Here is a 17,321-nt window from a genome sequence, read left to right as displayed (position 1 = left end):
TTAAAACCATTTGAAGATGTGAAAGACTCTGCATCTCAGCCTACTTCAAAGCTAGTAAAGAAATCATTTCTTCTTCTTCCAACTCAAAGTATGTTTAGGAGCAGGACATCTGATAGAAGTGGTATTGCCAATCTAACCAATTTTAAATATAAAGTGCTTCTAGCAATATTTGGATACATATAATTTGACAAAAGCGTTCTAAAAAACCTAAGCTTTGAAAATTAGAAAATATAAGCCTCAACAAAAAAGCATATTTTGTGATTGAAAAAAATAATATTTTGTAGGGAAAAAAATTGTCCCTCCAAAGAGACAAAAATGACTTTTATTTCCCAAGAGGATTATGCCACTTTTATACAACAAAATTATAGTCACCACAAATTGCTTTCAACAATTCCAGTGCTTCTTCATTTGACCACTTGAAAATCAAAATTCTTTCAGATTATAAATATAACTTTTTATAACTCTGTTATTACGTACTGTGAATGGGGCGAGGGGGCCAATCTTGTGGCTGTAGCGTCGAATGGCCTCTCTGATGTGGCAGGGCTGGATGGCATCGCTGTGAGTCTCAACACCACAGGCCGCACTGCTCTGTGACAGAAAAACACATAAATTGTTACTAAATCAAAAACACACAACAGAACTACAGTGTATAAGATATGAAAATAAACTTTCATAAAATAGATGGCTTTTCCCCCTTAGGATGCATAGCACTGCTGCCATATACTACATCTGAAAAAAAGAATTTCCATTAACAAATCAAAGATGACTTTTATGTGACCCCTTCCGAGCAGACCTACCACGTGCAGTTTTTATGTCAACAATATTTCACCTAGGCCTACATGTCAAGGGACAGGAGGATCAAGCCACTTGCATGAGATGAAAAGTGTCCTGGGGACTTGTTGAAGAGCCATCAAACTTATTTTTTAAAAAATCTAAACATTTTTTTATCATTCATGTTTCTTGGGAGCTTTTGGGGTATTCTTTCTAAAGTAGTTTGAGGATAATCAACTTCATAGTTGAAATATAAAAGTGCTGTATGTCTAATTATAGTGTTGAGGATTGTTATAAATGACTGCTTCAATAATTCTTAGGTATGCTCAGGGTGAAAACAAGATAAAACAAAAACTGTGTTTATCTGATCAATCTGTAAAAGTCAGATCTGAAGGACAAAAAGATGAGAAATATTATTTGCAACAAGAAGGAAAACACACAAAATTACAGCTATATGTGTAACATGATTTAAGAAACATTAAAAATGGGGTCGGAATGATAGTACACCAGCAGAGTGCTTGCTTTGCATATAACTGATCCAACTTCGATCTCCCTGCATGGTCTCTTGAGCACATCAGGAGTGATCTCTGACTACAGAGCCAGGAGTAAGTTCTAAGCACTGCAAGTGTGGCCTACGAAAACAAAACAAAAACACAATCAAACCCGAAACAACACCAAAACCAAAACAACAACATTTTAAAAATAAAAATATTTAATAGAAACGGGTGTGAGCGATAGCACAGCGGGTAGGGCGTTCGCCTTACAAGCGGCCAACATGGCCAACCCGAGTTCGATTCCTCCACCCCTCTCGGAGAGCCCGGCAAGCTACCGAGAGTATTCGATATGCCAAACACAGTAACAACAAAGTCTCCAATGGAGACGTTACTGGGCCCGCTCGAGCAAATCGACGATCAACGGGAGGGTGTGTTAATAGAAACATCATGATTCAGCTACAGGTTATTATTGTCTTGACATCTTATACTCTACACCACTGATGTACTAAAAGTAGCACACCACATTTGATGGGGTTGAAAGCAGAAGGTAACCGATCCAAGGGAGGAATTAAAAATAAAAGTTATTTAAAGGTACAAAAAGGTTCAACTTTTAACTGCGTATTAGTAATCTCTTATACTTGGAAAGTACGTCAGCATTTGTGGAAATAAATGCAAAGATTTAGCTGGATATGTAACTGGAATTTTCTGATAGAAACTCAAGTGGAAACACGGAAGTGATATATAGACGGTGAGTATCCTGCATCTATGGTGGAAGAAGTTCTTTATTTCTATGCAGCATTATTTTCCTTGCACATTGAATTTGGTTTTATTTATTCCCCATGAACAATGGAGATTCTACTTTTCTTCTTTCTTAAATACATTAAATTTGGTATTTTAGCATTCGGTTAAAATCTCTGGCCCACTAACCAATCAATTTGAGAAGACTGAATTGGAAGCATGAATTAGAAACTATCTATGTCACTAATGAAAAGATAAGGAGACAAGTAAGCCAGCTTGTTGAATCATTATCTTTGCCAAAAATATACGACGATTATCTAAAAACAAACATAAAATTTTATAAATATGTCATAAAGTGTTTCAGTATGTGCATTTCAAATTCATCTGCTGCATTTAAACAACTGCAAACATCAGCACGAAGCTACTGGTTACACATTTGCATTTTCTTAATTTCTGTGTAGAGTTTTTGAAAAGGAGCTAAATGAAATCTAAAGCATTACCTGGTATTCTTTCTATTGCAATGACTAGTTTTGCGTTTCTATCAATCCCACATTCAATCAGCATCCAGTCCCTTTTCAAATACTTAACATTTGTAGAAAATTCAAGTCTTGAATTTAGTAATGATTCAATCATTTCACAATACTCTTCAAAAGTGTTTCAGAAGAGTTAGGATTAAGTTTATATATTTACTATTTTTAACTTGCCTGCCATAATAATATATAATAAGAATGTCAGAATGATATATTAACTTATCTTTCCCACTCTACCCACTTTTCAGGATATTTAAATACTTAAATAATAAATGCACATTTTGACAAAAAAAGTAGAATTGTATAATCTAGAAAGTATCTGATGATAACTCTGGGGGACTAAACTCTTAAGTACATCTGCTGAGAAAATTTCTCTTCCTCTTGGCTACATTCAGACTTCATTCTTATACATTAAATTTTGTCTTTTCTTTCTGTCTATTCATCTAGAAATGAATCTGGCTATTGGAAGCTAAAGATATCTATCCTGTTATGTCCTGCTTGATGTTCTCTGCTTGTCCTTTTTGGCTAGCACTAAATAAAAATTTCTCAGCTGTTTAAACGCTCAACTATGGGACAAGGAAGTTAGACTGAACATTTTTCTGTCACACACGGATCTTTTGCAAAGATCTGTTTACTGTCCTTACTCTTTTCTTTCCAAATTAAATTCTTAGCAAAGTAAGGGCGCCCTACTATTTCTTATCCCTTCCCTTAATAGAGTAATTCAATGTTTATGAAGGACTTAAAATATCAAATGCTCATTTTTTTCCTTTCTGTATCCATAACACTGGACTTTATCTTTTGTTAAATTTGAAATATTATATCTGACAGATGAATGACACATATTTTGTATTAGAGCAAACAAAAGGTTAGTAATAGTAATATGGCTTTATCCAGAGCTTTGCTTTCAGTTACCCAGAGTCTGAAATAGCATCTATTTTTCTGGGGGGGACACACTTGGCAGCGCTCAGAGATCACTCCTAGAAGAGCCTCGGGGGACTATATGGAGTTCTGAGGATCAAACCTGGGTCTGCCATGTGCACCCATATTAATTATTATATTCAAAAGATTCATTAGAGAGAATACACATATCTTTTATTTTGGTACCTAGTATTAGTTACTTCATAAACTAGATAGCACTACACTTTTAAATTATTTAAAACTACTATATAGTACAGTCCTCCACTCTACCAGCTGAGCTACCAAAGGGCGCTACCCATGACGTATTCGATATGCCAAACACAGTAACAACAAGTCTCACAATGGAGACGTTACTGGGCCTGCTCGAGCAAATCGATGAACAACGGGAGGATAGTGCTACAGTGGTACTGTATGGTACAGAAATTCCTTATAGTTAAAATTCATCCCTTAATAGATGATAATGAATTCTATCATTTTGTAACTAGAAAAGGAAATTAGAAATGGAGATAGAAAGATTGCATTCATCTGGGGGATATAAAGTAACAAAATATGAGATTAATACCCAAGAATATCTGAGATCAGCACCAGGAGAATTACTCCATAACTTAGAGGCCAGCCGGGTATTCTAGGGGAAAGGACAATTCAGATAGAAAGGGCAACACCAAGTGGAGGGTGTTTGGAGGATCCTCCCAGGAGGGGAGATGCAGGTTGAAAGTAGACTGGACTGAACATGTTCACCACTCAATGCCTCTTTTACTGATCACAACACCCAAAAGGAGAGAGAGAACAAGGGGGAATGCCCGGCCACAGTGGCAGGGGGGGATGGGGGGATGGGGGGGGGAGGGATGTTGTCCTGGTGGTGGAAAGTGGACACTGGTGGAGGGATGGGTATTTGATCGTGGTATGACCGAGATCCAAGCACAAAAATCTGTAAATCTACAACTGTACCTCATGGTGTTTCACTAATAAAATAAAAAAAAAAATTAAAAAAAAAAAAAAGAAATGGAGATGAAATTTACGTAGGCTCATTATCAATTATAAAATTATGTCTTGGCAGGTTCTCTAGCGATAATGACAAATGGTTTCTTATGTTATTGAATTGTAATAAAAAAGCATAAATTTCAGATGAATTATAAAAAGCAAGTATCTGAAAGCAATAATTATTGACCAAAACCTGGTGGAAACTAGAAGGTGTGTATCTATATTTAAAAGAAGAGAATGGCAATGAGTTGAATTCCCTGTTTTTAATGTTTTAGCATAAAAACCCGGATATTTGAGGCTAGGAATGTGGCCTATAACAGTGATGTGTACATTTGGCATTCATGAGACTGAACATGATCCCTGGGACCCCCCGCCCCATGCGCATGCACACACATAAACACACACACACACACACACACACACACACACTCCAGATATTTAATTCACCAAGCAAGGATTTTGTGAAATTTTTTGGGTGTGGGGAGGCCACACCTGGTGGTACTCGGGGCTTACTCCCAACTCTGTGCTCAGGAATCTCTCCTGGATGGGCTTGGGAATCATTTGGGTGCTGGGGATCAAACTGGGTTCACCATGTGCAAGAACCCTGTGTTCTGTACTATTGCTTCAGCTCTGCACCAAGCAAGGATTTTAATGTGACTATTGTAAGTATTCTCAAGAACACATAGAAGACATGTTTTTAATAAATGGAAAAATGAAAAACAGAAGTTAAATATTATAATGATAAATCAAAGCCAGAGAGATAGTGCAGGGGTTAAGGTGCTTGCTTTTCACATGACCAGTCTTGGTTCAATCCCTAGCACCACATATGGTCCTCCAAGCACAGTCAGGAGAAAAATCCCTCAACACTACTTGGTGTGGCCCCCAAACAGAGAGAGAGAGTGAGAGAAGTGTAACTAAAATTAAGAAAAATAAAAATGAAACACCACAAAAAAATTACTGGTGGCATAACAGTACATTAGAGTTTATGGCAAAAGGAATCTGGAAGATAAAGATCAATATGATTTATCTAATCTTAAAAATGCAGACAAAACAGATTGAAAGGTAAATGAAATAGAGACTCAAGTATCTGTGAAACAACATCAACATGACTAAAATATGTACTTGGATTCTCAGAAGTAGAGAGAAGCAGAAGTTTGAGGGGGGGGAACTGCTGAAAATTCTCACAAATTGGCTAAACACATGTATTTATATATTCAAAAAGTTCAATGAACTCTTTGATAAGTACAAATAAAATGATCTCTATTAATATATTAAGGCCAAACGCTTAACAAAATAAAGATATGGATACTATTTAGAAAGCAAAAAGAAGAGGCTGTTTTGAAAACATCTACAGAAGAATAAAGACATCATATGCAGCGAAACAGTAATAAGATAATGGACATGTGACTAACACTGAAATAAAGAATAGAAGAAATATAAGTGTTAAGGTTTATGTTTCCCATAATTCTCCTTGAGGTATATTTGCTAATTTAAGGCAAAGATTACATAGCTCATGTAGGTATAATACACTAACATAAACATATATGATAACTATATAATACAAAATGAAAGTTAAGTAAACGAACTTACAAAAATTCAGAATTTTTAATATAATAGCATTATTACAATCCAAATTACGCTTACAAGTTTTAGGAAGCATATTGTAATCTTTAACATAGTCACTGAAAAAAAAATGATGCAAAGCAGTCTCTAATAAACCAGTAGATAAGTTTAAATGGATTTTAAAAAAAAGTATTTAATTAACTAGAAGAAAAGAGAAACAGAGAAATAGAATAGAGGGGACTACAGGGAAAAAAAAAACCAACCCAGGAAAATAGTTCATCTGTAACCAGCCATATAGAAAACACGTATGAAATTGCACACTACTGAAGATTAAAATTAAATGATACACCTAGAAAGTGACAACTTGCTATCTATAAGATCTGTACTTAAAATATTAAGGGTACTGATAAATGGAAAAATGCAAGGCTAGAATGATTATATCAGGTAAAATATGCTATGGTCATGGATTATAAGGCTTGACTATCATGAAGACATTCATATCCCCAAAATGATATAAACATTTAAATAAATTAAAATAATATCACTAAACTTTTCTTTTTCTGTTGTCTTTGCCCTTACCCCTAACACTCACTTCCTACATATTTTATATTTGGTAGAAACTAACAAGATGATTTCTAAAACGTACAAAGAGATGCAAAGGACACAGTATGGCCACATGTAGTCATATAATCACAGTATAGTATGTATGAAAAATAAGTTAGAAGTCTTACATTGCCTGACTTCAGGACCTATTATAAATCTACAGTAATTAAGCAGTATGGACAAAAGAAACAGTTAATAAGACAAGACTGAAATCCTAGAAATGAGCATACAAACATACACTGTCTCTTAATTTTAACAAAACCACCAAAGCAGTTCAGTGGGAGAAAGTAGTTTTCAACAAACAATTCTATAATACTTAGATATTTATGTGTACAAAAGTAAACTTGGCCTCAATGCATATAACACAGAAGTTAACCAGACTTATTACTAGAACTAAAGATAAAACCTAAAGCTATAAAACTGACAGAAAATAATATCACCACGTGGGAGTAGCTAGCTTGAGAGACAGCACAGGAAAAAAAAACCTAAAATAAAAAATGAACAGAAGTATAAGTAGTTCAAAATTTTGTTCACCAAAACACATCATTAAGTCATTGAATAGGTAAGTGACAAGCTGAGAGAAAATATGTGAAAACAGACCTGACAGAGGGTAGTAATATGGACAAGTAAAGAACTTCTAGAAGTTTCTAATGAAAGCCAACACTCCCTCAAGCCAAGTGAGTAAAGTATTTAGAGAAGCTTCAAAGAGGAAGACAGATGGAGAGTCGGTCGATCAGAATATGAAATGTGCTCACTGTCATTAGTCACTCAGGAAATGCCAACCCAAATATAATAACCTACCATGAAATACAGACTAATATAATTAGAATGTAAAACCACTACCAAATATTAATGAGCAAGTGAAGGTATTGAACCTTTTGTATGTTATTATCTTGTATATGTCTTGTATATAGCTGGTGGAAGTATGCTAAAGCAATTTGGAAAAGTTGTCTTGTTTTTTCTTTGCTCTGAGCAGAAACTTGAGTCTTTATATGACATTTTATTGAGGTGCTGTGATTTACAATAATGTTAATGATAGTTTCATGTGTACATCATTCTAACACCACATTCACAAATAGAGTGCCCACTTCCCTCCACCGATGTCCCAAGAGTCTCTCCCTCCTTTGACCTCCAAATTCAGTTCTGTGGACCAACTCTTAGGTTCTGTTTAGCTTTGATCATTTATTTGATCATTTATTGCTTCCTTACTGCATATATTTAAACCCCACATCTGAGAGAGAACATTTTGTATCTGTTTTCCTTTCCTTTTGAATGACTTATCATGATCCCCTCTAGCTCCATACATGCAGTAGCAAACTGGTTTCATTCTTACAGCATAATATTCCTTTGTGTAGATATACCACAATTTCTCCCTTTTTTTTTTTTTGCGGGGGGGTCAACACGAGGCAGTACTCAGGCTCACCACTGGTGGTGCCCAGGAGTGCCAGGGATAAAAACCTGAGTCAGCTGCATGTAGCCCAAGTACCTTACCATCTCTCTGGCCCCTACCACAACTTCCTGATCCATTCATTCATAGGTGGATATCTTGGTTACTGTACTAAGCACTATAACTGATCACTGATCACTGTCCTCCCATTGTTCATCGATTTGCTCGAGCGGGCCCAGTAATGTCTCCATTGTGAGACTTGTTGTTATTGTGTTTGGCATATTGAATACGTCACGGGTAGCTTGCCAGGCTTTGCTGCGTGGGCGAGATACTCTCAAACATACATAGATTTCAAATTTTAATTTGAAATGATATATATATATATTTATATATATTATATATATAATTTTATATACACACACACACACACACACATATATATATATATATATATATATATATATATAAAATTTTTGTTTTCTGGGGATGCCAAAAAGTGGTACTGTATGGGAGTTCTACTCTTACATTTTTGAGATATCTCCAAATTGCTTTTCACAGAGGTTGAACCAGTGACATTCTCACCAACAGTAAAGAGGGTTCCTTTCTCACCATATCCTCACCAACATGGCTTATTTCTTGACTTCTTGAAATATGCCATTTGATATATTCTCACTGGTAAGAGATAATAACTCATTGTTTTGATCTGCATTTCCCTAATAATAAGTGATAACGAGTACTTTTTCATATGCCTACTAGTAGCCCACATCTTCTTTAGGAAAGAGTCTGTTAATTTCTTTCCCCATGTTTTAGATGGGATTATTGGATTTATTGTTGTTGAGCTTTCTGTGCGCTTTACAAATCTTAGATATTAGCCTTTTATCTCATGAACTGTGTGCGAATATGTTTTCCCATTTGGTCAGGTATCTCTTTAGTCCGAGTTTCTTTTGCTATGTAAATAATTTTTAATTTGATGTAGTCACCTTTGTTTATTTTTGTTGTTCTCTTCTATTCCTTTGTGAACCACTTGCTAAAGACACTTTCATGATCCATTTCCTGGACAGTTTTATCTATGAAGTTTTTTAATATAGGTAAAAAATATGATGGGTTGTACAAGAGACATTCTTACTTTTTTTTAAATTATCTCCAAATTGAAAAATAATTTTTTTCAGTGTATTTTATGGATTCTGGTCTAACCTCCAAATATTTATTGCACTTTGCATAGAATTCTGTGAGTTGTGTGTTACATGTGCGTTTCCATCTGTCCCAACAGCATTTATTGAAAAGACTTTCTTTGCTTCACTTCCTATTTTTTGGCTCCCTGGCTGTAGATGAACTGTCCATTTGAGTTTTATTTCAGGGGTCTCGATTCTGTTCCCCTGGTCTCTGAGTCTATCTTTATTTAGTACCATGCAGTTTTGATTACTATAGTTCTGTAGTAAAATTCAAAGTTGAGAAATACAATACCTCCCATCATCTTTTTTACTTTAAAATTGCTTTGGATCTTTGGAGAATTTTATGGTTTCATAGAAATTTTAGTAAAGTTTGTTCTAAGTACTGGAAGAGCCTCACTGAAATTTTGATGGGAACTGTATTGACTACATAAATATTCTATGACCAAGCAATTTAATTAATAGCTATATAACTAAGGGAAATGAGAGCATTTAATCCATAAACAGTGACAAAAATGCTCATAACAGGTTTATCTGTAATACCTGAAAAAGGAGAAACAGTTTAAGTGTTCATCAAAATGAGAATGAATCTACAGATTCATAAAATGAAATATTATGGAATAAAGAATCAATTACACATAAAAAACTATAGACTATAGATTGAGTGAAAAAAAATTCACCAGAAAAAGAGAATATACGCTCATACACAGGTTCTCTTTGTAATGAGTTCTAGAAAAGAAAAAACTACTATATAATGAAGAACTAAGAATAATGGTTGCTTTTTTAATGATGGTGGCAGGAATTGACTGGGAGGAGGAATGAAGGAAGTTTCTGAGCTGATTACAATATTTTACATCTTCAGAGGAATTTAAAAAAATAGGCCTATATACTCATAAAAATTCATCAAATGGTATAGTTAAAAATAAACCTTAGCTTAAAAAATACACAAATAAAATGGAAATACATGAAGTATTTAGGCATTGACATATATTGGTATCTGCATTTACTATGAAAAATGTCCATAAATATACTAAAATATAGACTGTAAAATCTAGATAGGTGATACATGGTGTTCACTCTGTAAATCTAACATTTTTTAGGCTTAAAATTGTTTATAATCAACACTGGAGACAGCAATATCTTTTTTTTTTTTCAGAGGAAAGGCCTTTCCAAACTCGAGAGGCAGACTTTATGGGTAATGTAAAGCAGCTGCTTCTAAAAATCTGGATTATGAGAAAAATAGCACATTTACTATTTCTCTGAAAAGAAACTCAACAAGTCTTTCTCTACTTTTAAAAAAAGAAAGAATTACAAACCTTCTTTCTTTTCCTTTGCTTGGCTTTAGCAGAGTCTGGTCCAGCGTTCCCATTCCCCACGGAAGATGCAGCCGTGCTTTTCCCTGAGTGCTGGGGTACAGATGATGGGGCCGTGGGTGTGGCAGGAGGGGTACTCTCTGGGGAGTCGGGGTAGGACTTCATGCAAGACCCCTGTCCAAAGAGACGTGGTTTGGAAATGAAGTGATCTGGACTTCTAACACTAGATCCAGCTTACAAGCTCATGAATGAACGACTATTTGAAGCTTTATAAATGTAAAAACACAATTTATTCTTATCCATGATGTAGAAATGGAAATCTTGTTTTGAGCACGGGGGGGGGGGGCGGTTCTAAACAGGCGAATTTTTTAATTTGTTAAATCATTTAGACAACATCGGGATTCCTCAAATACAATTTCTAAAATTTCTTCTTATTTTATCAGATAAAGATATATTTCTTTCTATTTTTGTTTGTTTGCCCGTGTTTTGGGTTTTGGTTTTTGGGTCACACCTATTGATGCTCAGGAATTACTCCTGGCTCTGTGCTCAAGAAGTACTCCTGGCAATATTTTGGGAATCATATGGGATGTGGAGGAATGTCCAGGGAGTGCTTGGGGGTGATACTATATGGGATGCCACCGGGTGAACCTGGGTCAGCTACATGCAAGGCAAAGGCCCTATCTGCTATACTAGACCCTCTTTAACCTTTTTATATGATACATGCTTTCAGTTTTCTTTATTTCTGTTTGTTCTTCGGATATCTTCCACTGTGCCAATATTCACCCTATAGTACAGTACTTACAGACCAAAGCAAGAGATTTCTTATCAGTGACCTCATAAAATGTTCCCAAGAATAATTTTCCTAGCAAAGTCTCTCAATCTTTTTCATATATGTTACTATCGACCTCTATTTCCCTCATTGCATCTTGCATACAAACCACATTATCTATCTATAACCCATAATTATTTATATTCTTGAAATTATACTAAACTTCAAAATATTTTTCTGACATTTAGATGTTGGTTTCAAAAATATTTCTCTGATCTGCTTGCCTAGAAACACAAAAAGAAAGAAAATCTCTCCTCACACAGATCACATCAGCCACCAGAATCCTCCTCTGCACCCACTTTGATGTATTCCTTAATCTGCTGAGTTATTCTTAGGGAAAGTAAGGTAAATCCTATGAATAAACCACGTTATAAAAATAATCTAGAAAACTGAAGAGTATGTTTGCTAATATAAAATTGGGAAACCCAAGTTTAATTAGCTCAGTTCCTAATATGCTTAATTCTGAGAATGATAATCATTAAAATAAAATACATCTGATTATCTACTTGCCTTGCATTTCCGACTGAATGTATAATTGATTACACACAGTGCCATTATATGAGTATTCTTAAAACACCTCTTTGAATTCATCATTCTCAATGAAGAAATTTTTAACTCTTCCTAAATTACTCTAATAAGTTTCTAAGGCCTTCATTTTCTACTCTAACTTCCTAGTACCTCTTCTCAACGAATTCCTGGATTGAGACGGTTGATCAGGTTTTTATTCTTTGTATGATTATAATTATTCTGTTTTTGTGGCTGAGAGTAGTCTCTCCAGCTCCACCATCTCACCAATGCCCTGTCTTTCAACCCAACTTGCCTTTACAGCCTTCTTTGGTTTTAATAAGGGAGGTTTTAACCTCTGCATTTTCCAAGTCTCTGTCTGAAATTACTATATACTATCTTGAATTGTCTGATGGCTGTATGTACGTATATCTCCCATGAGGTTAACTAGCCAAGTCAGTGAGGGAAAATGAAAGAGAATTCCTAGTCTTGCAAGGTACCCTGGAACCCCTCTGAGAGGGTGGTTCTTAGTTAACAGGGTGGTTCAATGCCAGGTTCATAGTATACCATGCTGCTCAGGCCTGGTGGTGCCAAGGATTATGGTGGTTACTTGGGCAGTGCTGGGGGCTTGCAGGGCTCTATCTGGTAATGCCAGGGGGGCTCCAGGCATTACCATTAAAGATTTTTAATGGGCATAAACGTTTTAATTCCTACTTCGATTCCAAGGCAATCTCATTCTCCAAAGGGCATGAAATGATGTGAAACTTAAAACCTGTATTAAAATACTATGTATACTATGTTCAGGGACCATGTGGTTCTAGGGGTGAAACCAGAGTGGGCAGCATGTGAGGCAAGCATCTTTATCCCTATAAACTCTCTCTGTCCCTGTTAACTGTTTATTTTAACAGAATGTTCTATCTCTCCTAACACAGATCACATCAGCCACCAGAATCCTCCTCTGCTCCCACTTTGATATATTCCTTAAAGCATTCCCTTGTAATGGTTGCTTGTTTGGAACGTGGATGAGTAAGAGTCCCACTTCAGGTCATTCTCTTGGTGTTCTTGCAATAAAGGACAAGTAGACTACCAGTTTCTCTGACCATTCTGATCACCGATAACTTATGTGCAGGGGGGATGAACAAGGCAAGACAAAAGTCTGAGGATTGTACTACCATAATTAGGCATGATACTTTCTGACACTCATGTTCCCACCTCCCAGAGAGCCCAGGAAATCCAGCACACAGAGGCCATTTTTCTTAACTGCGGGGTAGTTGGGAACAGCAGCTGAGGTTGCTGAACTGTTGCCCAGGACAGCCTGGCCACCCTGGAGAACCAAGTTAGTGAGGGAAAATAAAGAGTATTCCTAGTCTTGCAAGGCATCCCTTGTATGTGAAGTGAAAACTAGGCTTGTTATGTTCACTGGAAATTTCTTCAACTAGAAATGCTTCAGCAAATTTGTCTTGTTGTTAATGAAAAGCATACGATTTTACATCCTCATAAACTGAACATGTACCAGACATTTAAAGGGTGTTCCTTGGAATCATAGTTTGGGCTACAATGTAAAGAAAACAAAAATTTTGATCAAGTGAGTAGGCTTCTGGGACTTTTCAGCACAGGTGGAGTGACAACGAGGTGTACTCTTCCAAGATATGTTAAAAAAATATTTTTAATGGGCATAAACGTTTTAATTCCTACTTCGATTCCAAGGCAATCTCATTCTCCAAAGGGCATGAAATGATGTGAAACTTATAACCTGTACTAAAATACTATGTATACAGCATGTATCCTGTGTATTTTTCAAGTATTGCAGAATGGAGATTCATAAACCTGGGATCTGTAAGCTTCACAAATCCTTCTGACCCATAGAATGGTTTCTAATACGTATGGGTACGTGAAAAATTTGTGAAAGTATATATTGATAAAGCGCTTATGGCTTTTTTTAAATCAGATTTTCAAAGGGGTCTGTAATCTGAAAATGATAAAAAATACTTTTTAGAGATGGTTGGAGTCATCATTTTCATTACAGATACTAATAGGGCATAGATAACATGTAAATAAGGAACAGAAATAAAACAGAACATGGCCATTTTCAGGTTATATATTTCTCTCAACCTGATCCAACACTCACTTTACACAAATTATTCCTGGAGAGGATGCCTAATATCTTTGCTGCCTTTAGAGTTATAGATCCAATTTCATGAAATTGCTATATATTAGTAAAAAAAATTTAAATATTGTCAAGTTCACTTAATAATGGTATTATACTTCTAGTTCTTAGGCACACATTTTTAAAGACTATATATGTGTGTGTGTACATATATATATATATGTACACACACACATATATATATATATACGTACATGCAGTCTTTAAGAATGTGTGCCTAAAAATCAGAAATTTAATATGATGCATATGTAGACATACATATGCACACTTATATATGAATATACATATATACACATACAAAATGTGATACATATATTTACCAAAATAGCAAAATTATTATAAATAGCCTTCAAGTTGACAAGAAGACTTCATAGGCTCCTCAGGTGGGAATCCTAGCAACATAAACTGTGTCAGAGAAGGAAGTAGCCTGCACGTGATAGGGTAAATCTAAATACTGAGAATAAATTAAACCATATTTCTTTAAATTACATTGAGATGGACAGATAATTGAAATATGTAGTTAAAAATAAACAGATGAGACTATTATATAAATAGCAACAATCATCTTAGATGTTCAAATATATTAATAAATTTTTCAATGTCATTCAATTACCTAGAAGTTATGCATCTCCCACAGAAATGAGAAGTACTTCCCAATAATCCCACTGTCACATAAGGGCAATGAAAGCTTAAAAAATAAAAAGAACCGAAAAAAAAAAAACAAACACACATATACATACACAAAACTATGAACTAGGTCCTAGCACAAAGCAGGTTCTAAATAGTCATTTGAATATTTAATGTATTGTTATTACTTAAATATTATGCATACCTTCATAATATTTTTCAAAGAATTTCTAATGTAAATCTCAAACATGAGGAAGCAATTCATGGAGGTGTCAGTGAAAGACTTTTTTGATACTAACCTCGGCAGAGTTGTGATACTGAATGAAGGTTGCAGAAATGGCATGACTGAAGGGGTCCCCTGCCTTGGTCACCATGTCCTGCCTCACAAGAAGAGCCAGATCCACTAACTAGAAGGTGAGAAAAAATAAAGTTACATAGTTGGAAATAGCCACAAATGAAACTAAAGTTACACAGCTAAAAGTAATATATTCCCAATGCTATAATAATACTGTTTGTCGAGATGGAAAAAAGAAAAAAAACCAAAAATCTTTATTGTGGACATGATCATGCATTTTCATTGACTGAAGGAGAATGTATCTACCCAGGAATAAATGATAGATTCTGACCTCCGAGTGGAGTAGTTCTTGGATTTTACTTCACAACTACCTGGGAGACATTTGGGCTGGATAGAGGGAGCAATTGGACCAAGTGCACGCCTAGGATTGAACCCAGACCTCTCCTCTTCCCCTAAGCACTGCCAGAGGTGACCTCCAACCATAAATGCCAGGAGTAGCTTCTAAGCACTGCCAGATATGCCTCTCCCCACAAACCAACAAACAAACTGTCAACAAACACTGTCCTCCCATTGTTCATAGATTTGCTCGAGTGGGCGCAGTAACATCTCCATTGTGAGACTTCTTGTTACTGTGTTTGGCATATTGGACACTCTCGGTAGAATGCCAGGCAATCCAAGAGGGGTGGAGGAATCGAACCTGGCTCGGCCGGGCTGGCTGCGCGCAAGGCAAACGCCCTACCACTGTGCTATCACTCCAGCCCAAAACCAAAAACAAAGAAATAAATAAAATACAGACCTAAGTATAGAATACTACTCAAGTGGTTGAGCACATCCTAGCATGTGTGAGCTGTGTTCCCAGCGCTGCAGTCATCCCCAAGCGTGGCTGGAAATAGTTCTGGTGGTCCCAGCACACACTGCTGGGCCTGCACCACTGGGTCTGAGCACTGCCAAGAGTGACCTCCATTTATGAGCATAACACTTATTATTCTACATCTGACGTTATGTAAATAAGAAGAATTATAAATATAAAATATAACAATCATATCATTAAAGTTAAATGCTCCAAGATCCAAGATTCTGATCTGGTAGTTCTGTCTTAAAGTACAATCGAGGAATATAAGGATCAAGGAGATGTTAATGGTTGCAGGTCAATTTCTTGAGAAACTTTTAGGGCACATTATTTCCAGATTTGGAATTTGGCAAACACTCTAGTAGACTGTACATTTGTAGAAAGGTATTTTTCAAAGACTGAAAGTGATATCTATACAATGCAGATCTGTATTTAGGGAACTATGCATATTTCATTTCTGGTTATAACAAAGTTGCTCAAAGCTTCCTACAATAGCTATCGATGTGAAGAAACATAACTAAATTAAATTTCAGGAATTTAAGGTATGACTGTCACAGGAGAAAATTCTTGGCTGTTCTGACTTCTGGTGTAACAAGTAGGAAGGAACTGATTATGGACAGTGGGAAAGAGAAACCAGTCATATGTGACTGTATGTCATGTAAGACATTATAATCCATATGGCAGATTAGATTCTTACCTGTGCCACCGTTTCATATGCTAAGTAGGCTAAAATTTCCATAGCGACAGCATTGGGTTTCATCTCCATACTGTTGCAGTCCAACCAATCCCTAAACTTGGAGGCTTTTTTGGCTGTAATTTAAAACAAAAGTACAGAAAACTTAATTTTTGAATGGTTTTAATAATGAATATTATCACAAAATGAAAAACACATCTCTTGAAGATTTCAAATGATAAGGAATGCATTAGATGAACGATAACAAATTCACTAGAAATTAAATATTTTGATGTTTCATTCACTTGATCACTTGACATCCCATTACTCATCTATTTGCTCGAGTGGGTGCCAGTAAAGTCTTCATTCATCCCTGTCACGTGCTAGTGTAGCCCAATGGCATCTGCTCGTTCTTGGAACAGGAAGAGCCTCAAACCAATTGTTCAAGGTCTGGATGAAGAAGTCTGACCATCTTGTAAGTGGGTGGCCACGCGATCTTTTTGAGGTGCCGAGGAATACAGTTGGTAATGGCTCTAGTCCAGCGGTCATCTTCAAATCTCATTACGTGTCCAGCCCATCTGATTTTGACGCTGTGGCAAATGAGACAGCATCCCTGATTCTTGACGGTCGATGGAGGTTCGAACTACGGATCCTGATATATTGAGTTTGAACGCCCTGTTTGGCTAGGGTTTCTATGACTGCTTCAGTCTCAACAGAATCAAAGGCCTTCTTTAAATCAATGAACGTTAGACAGAGTGGCATCTTGAACTCCTGAGAAACCTCAATGAGCTTGGTCACTGTGTGGATATGGTCGATCATGCTGAATCCTTTGCAGAACCCGGCTTGCTCGCATTGTTGTTCTTCATCTAGTGTTCTGCCAATCCTATTCAGGATGACTTGATTGAACAG

General features: G+C 36.1%; 1 protein-coding gene across 3 annotated transcripts in view; it reads right to left on the bottom strand.

Annotated features, from left to right (window-relative positions):
• SUPT3H (SPT3 homolog, SAGA and STAGA complex component) overlaps nucleotides 1–17,321 on the bottom strand; it is a 468,323-nt gene that overhangs the window by 108,713 nt on the left and 342,289 nt on the right. For 2 of the 3 annotated variants that reach the window (XM_056125945.1, XM_056125943.1), the window contains 4 exons: nucleotides 16,437–16,549; nucleotides 14,894–15,001; nucleotides 10,471–10,641; nucleotides 478–588 (listed from right to left, as the gene is read on the bottom strand). In XM_056125945.1, the coding sequence (XP_055981920.1) occupies nucleotides 478–588; nucleotides 10,471–10,641; nucleotides 14,894–15,001; nucleotides 16,437–16,549 (503 nt within the window). The remainder of the gene's footprint in view (nucleotides 1–477; nucleotides 589–10,470; nucleotides 10,642–14,893; nucleotides 15,002–16,436; nucleotides 16,550–17,321) is intronic. The other variant, XM_056125944.1, reaches the window with a different exon arrangement.

This window comes from Sorex fumeus, unplaced genomic scaffold, assembly GCF_029834395.1.
Source record: "Sorex fumeus unplaced genomic scaffold, SorFum_2.1 ptg000061l, whole genome shotgun sequence".
In the NCBI taxonomy this organism is placed as follows: Eukaryota; Metazoa; Chordata; class Mammalia; order Eulipotyphla; family Soricidae; genus Sorex; species Sorex fumeus.
The sequence above is the reverse complement of the archived record's forward strand: the minus strand, read 5'-3'. Positions and strand labels throughout refer to the sequence as shown.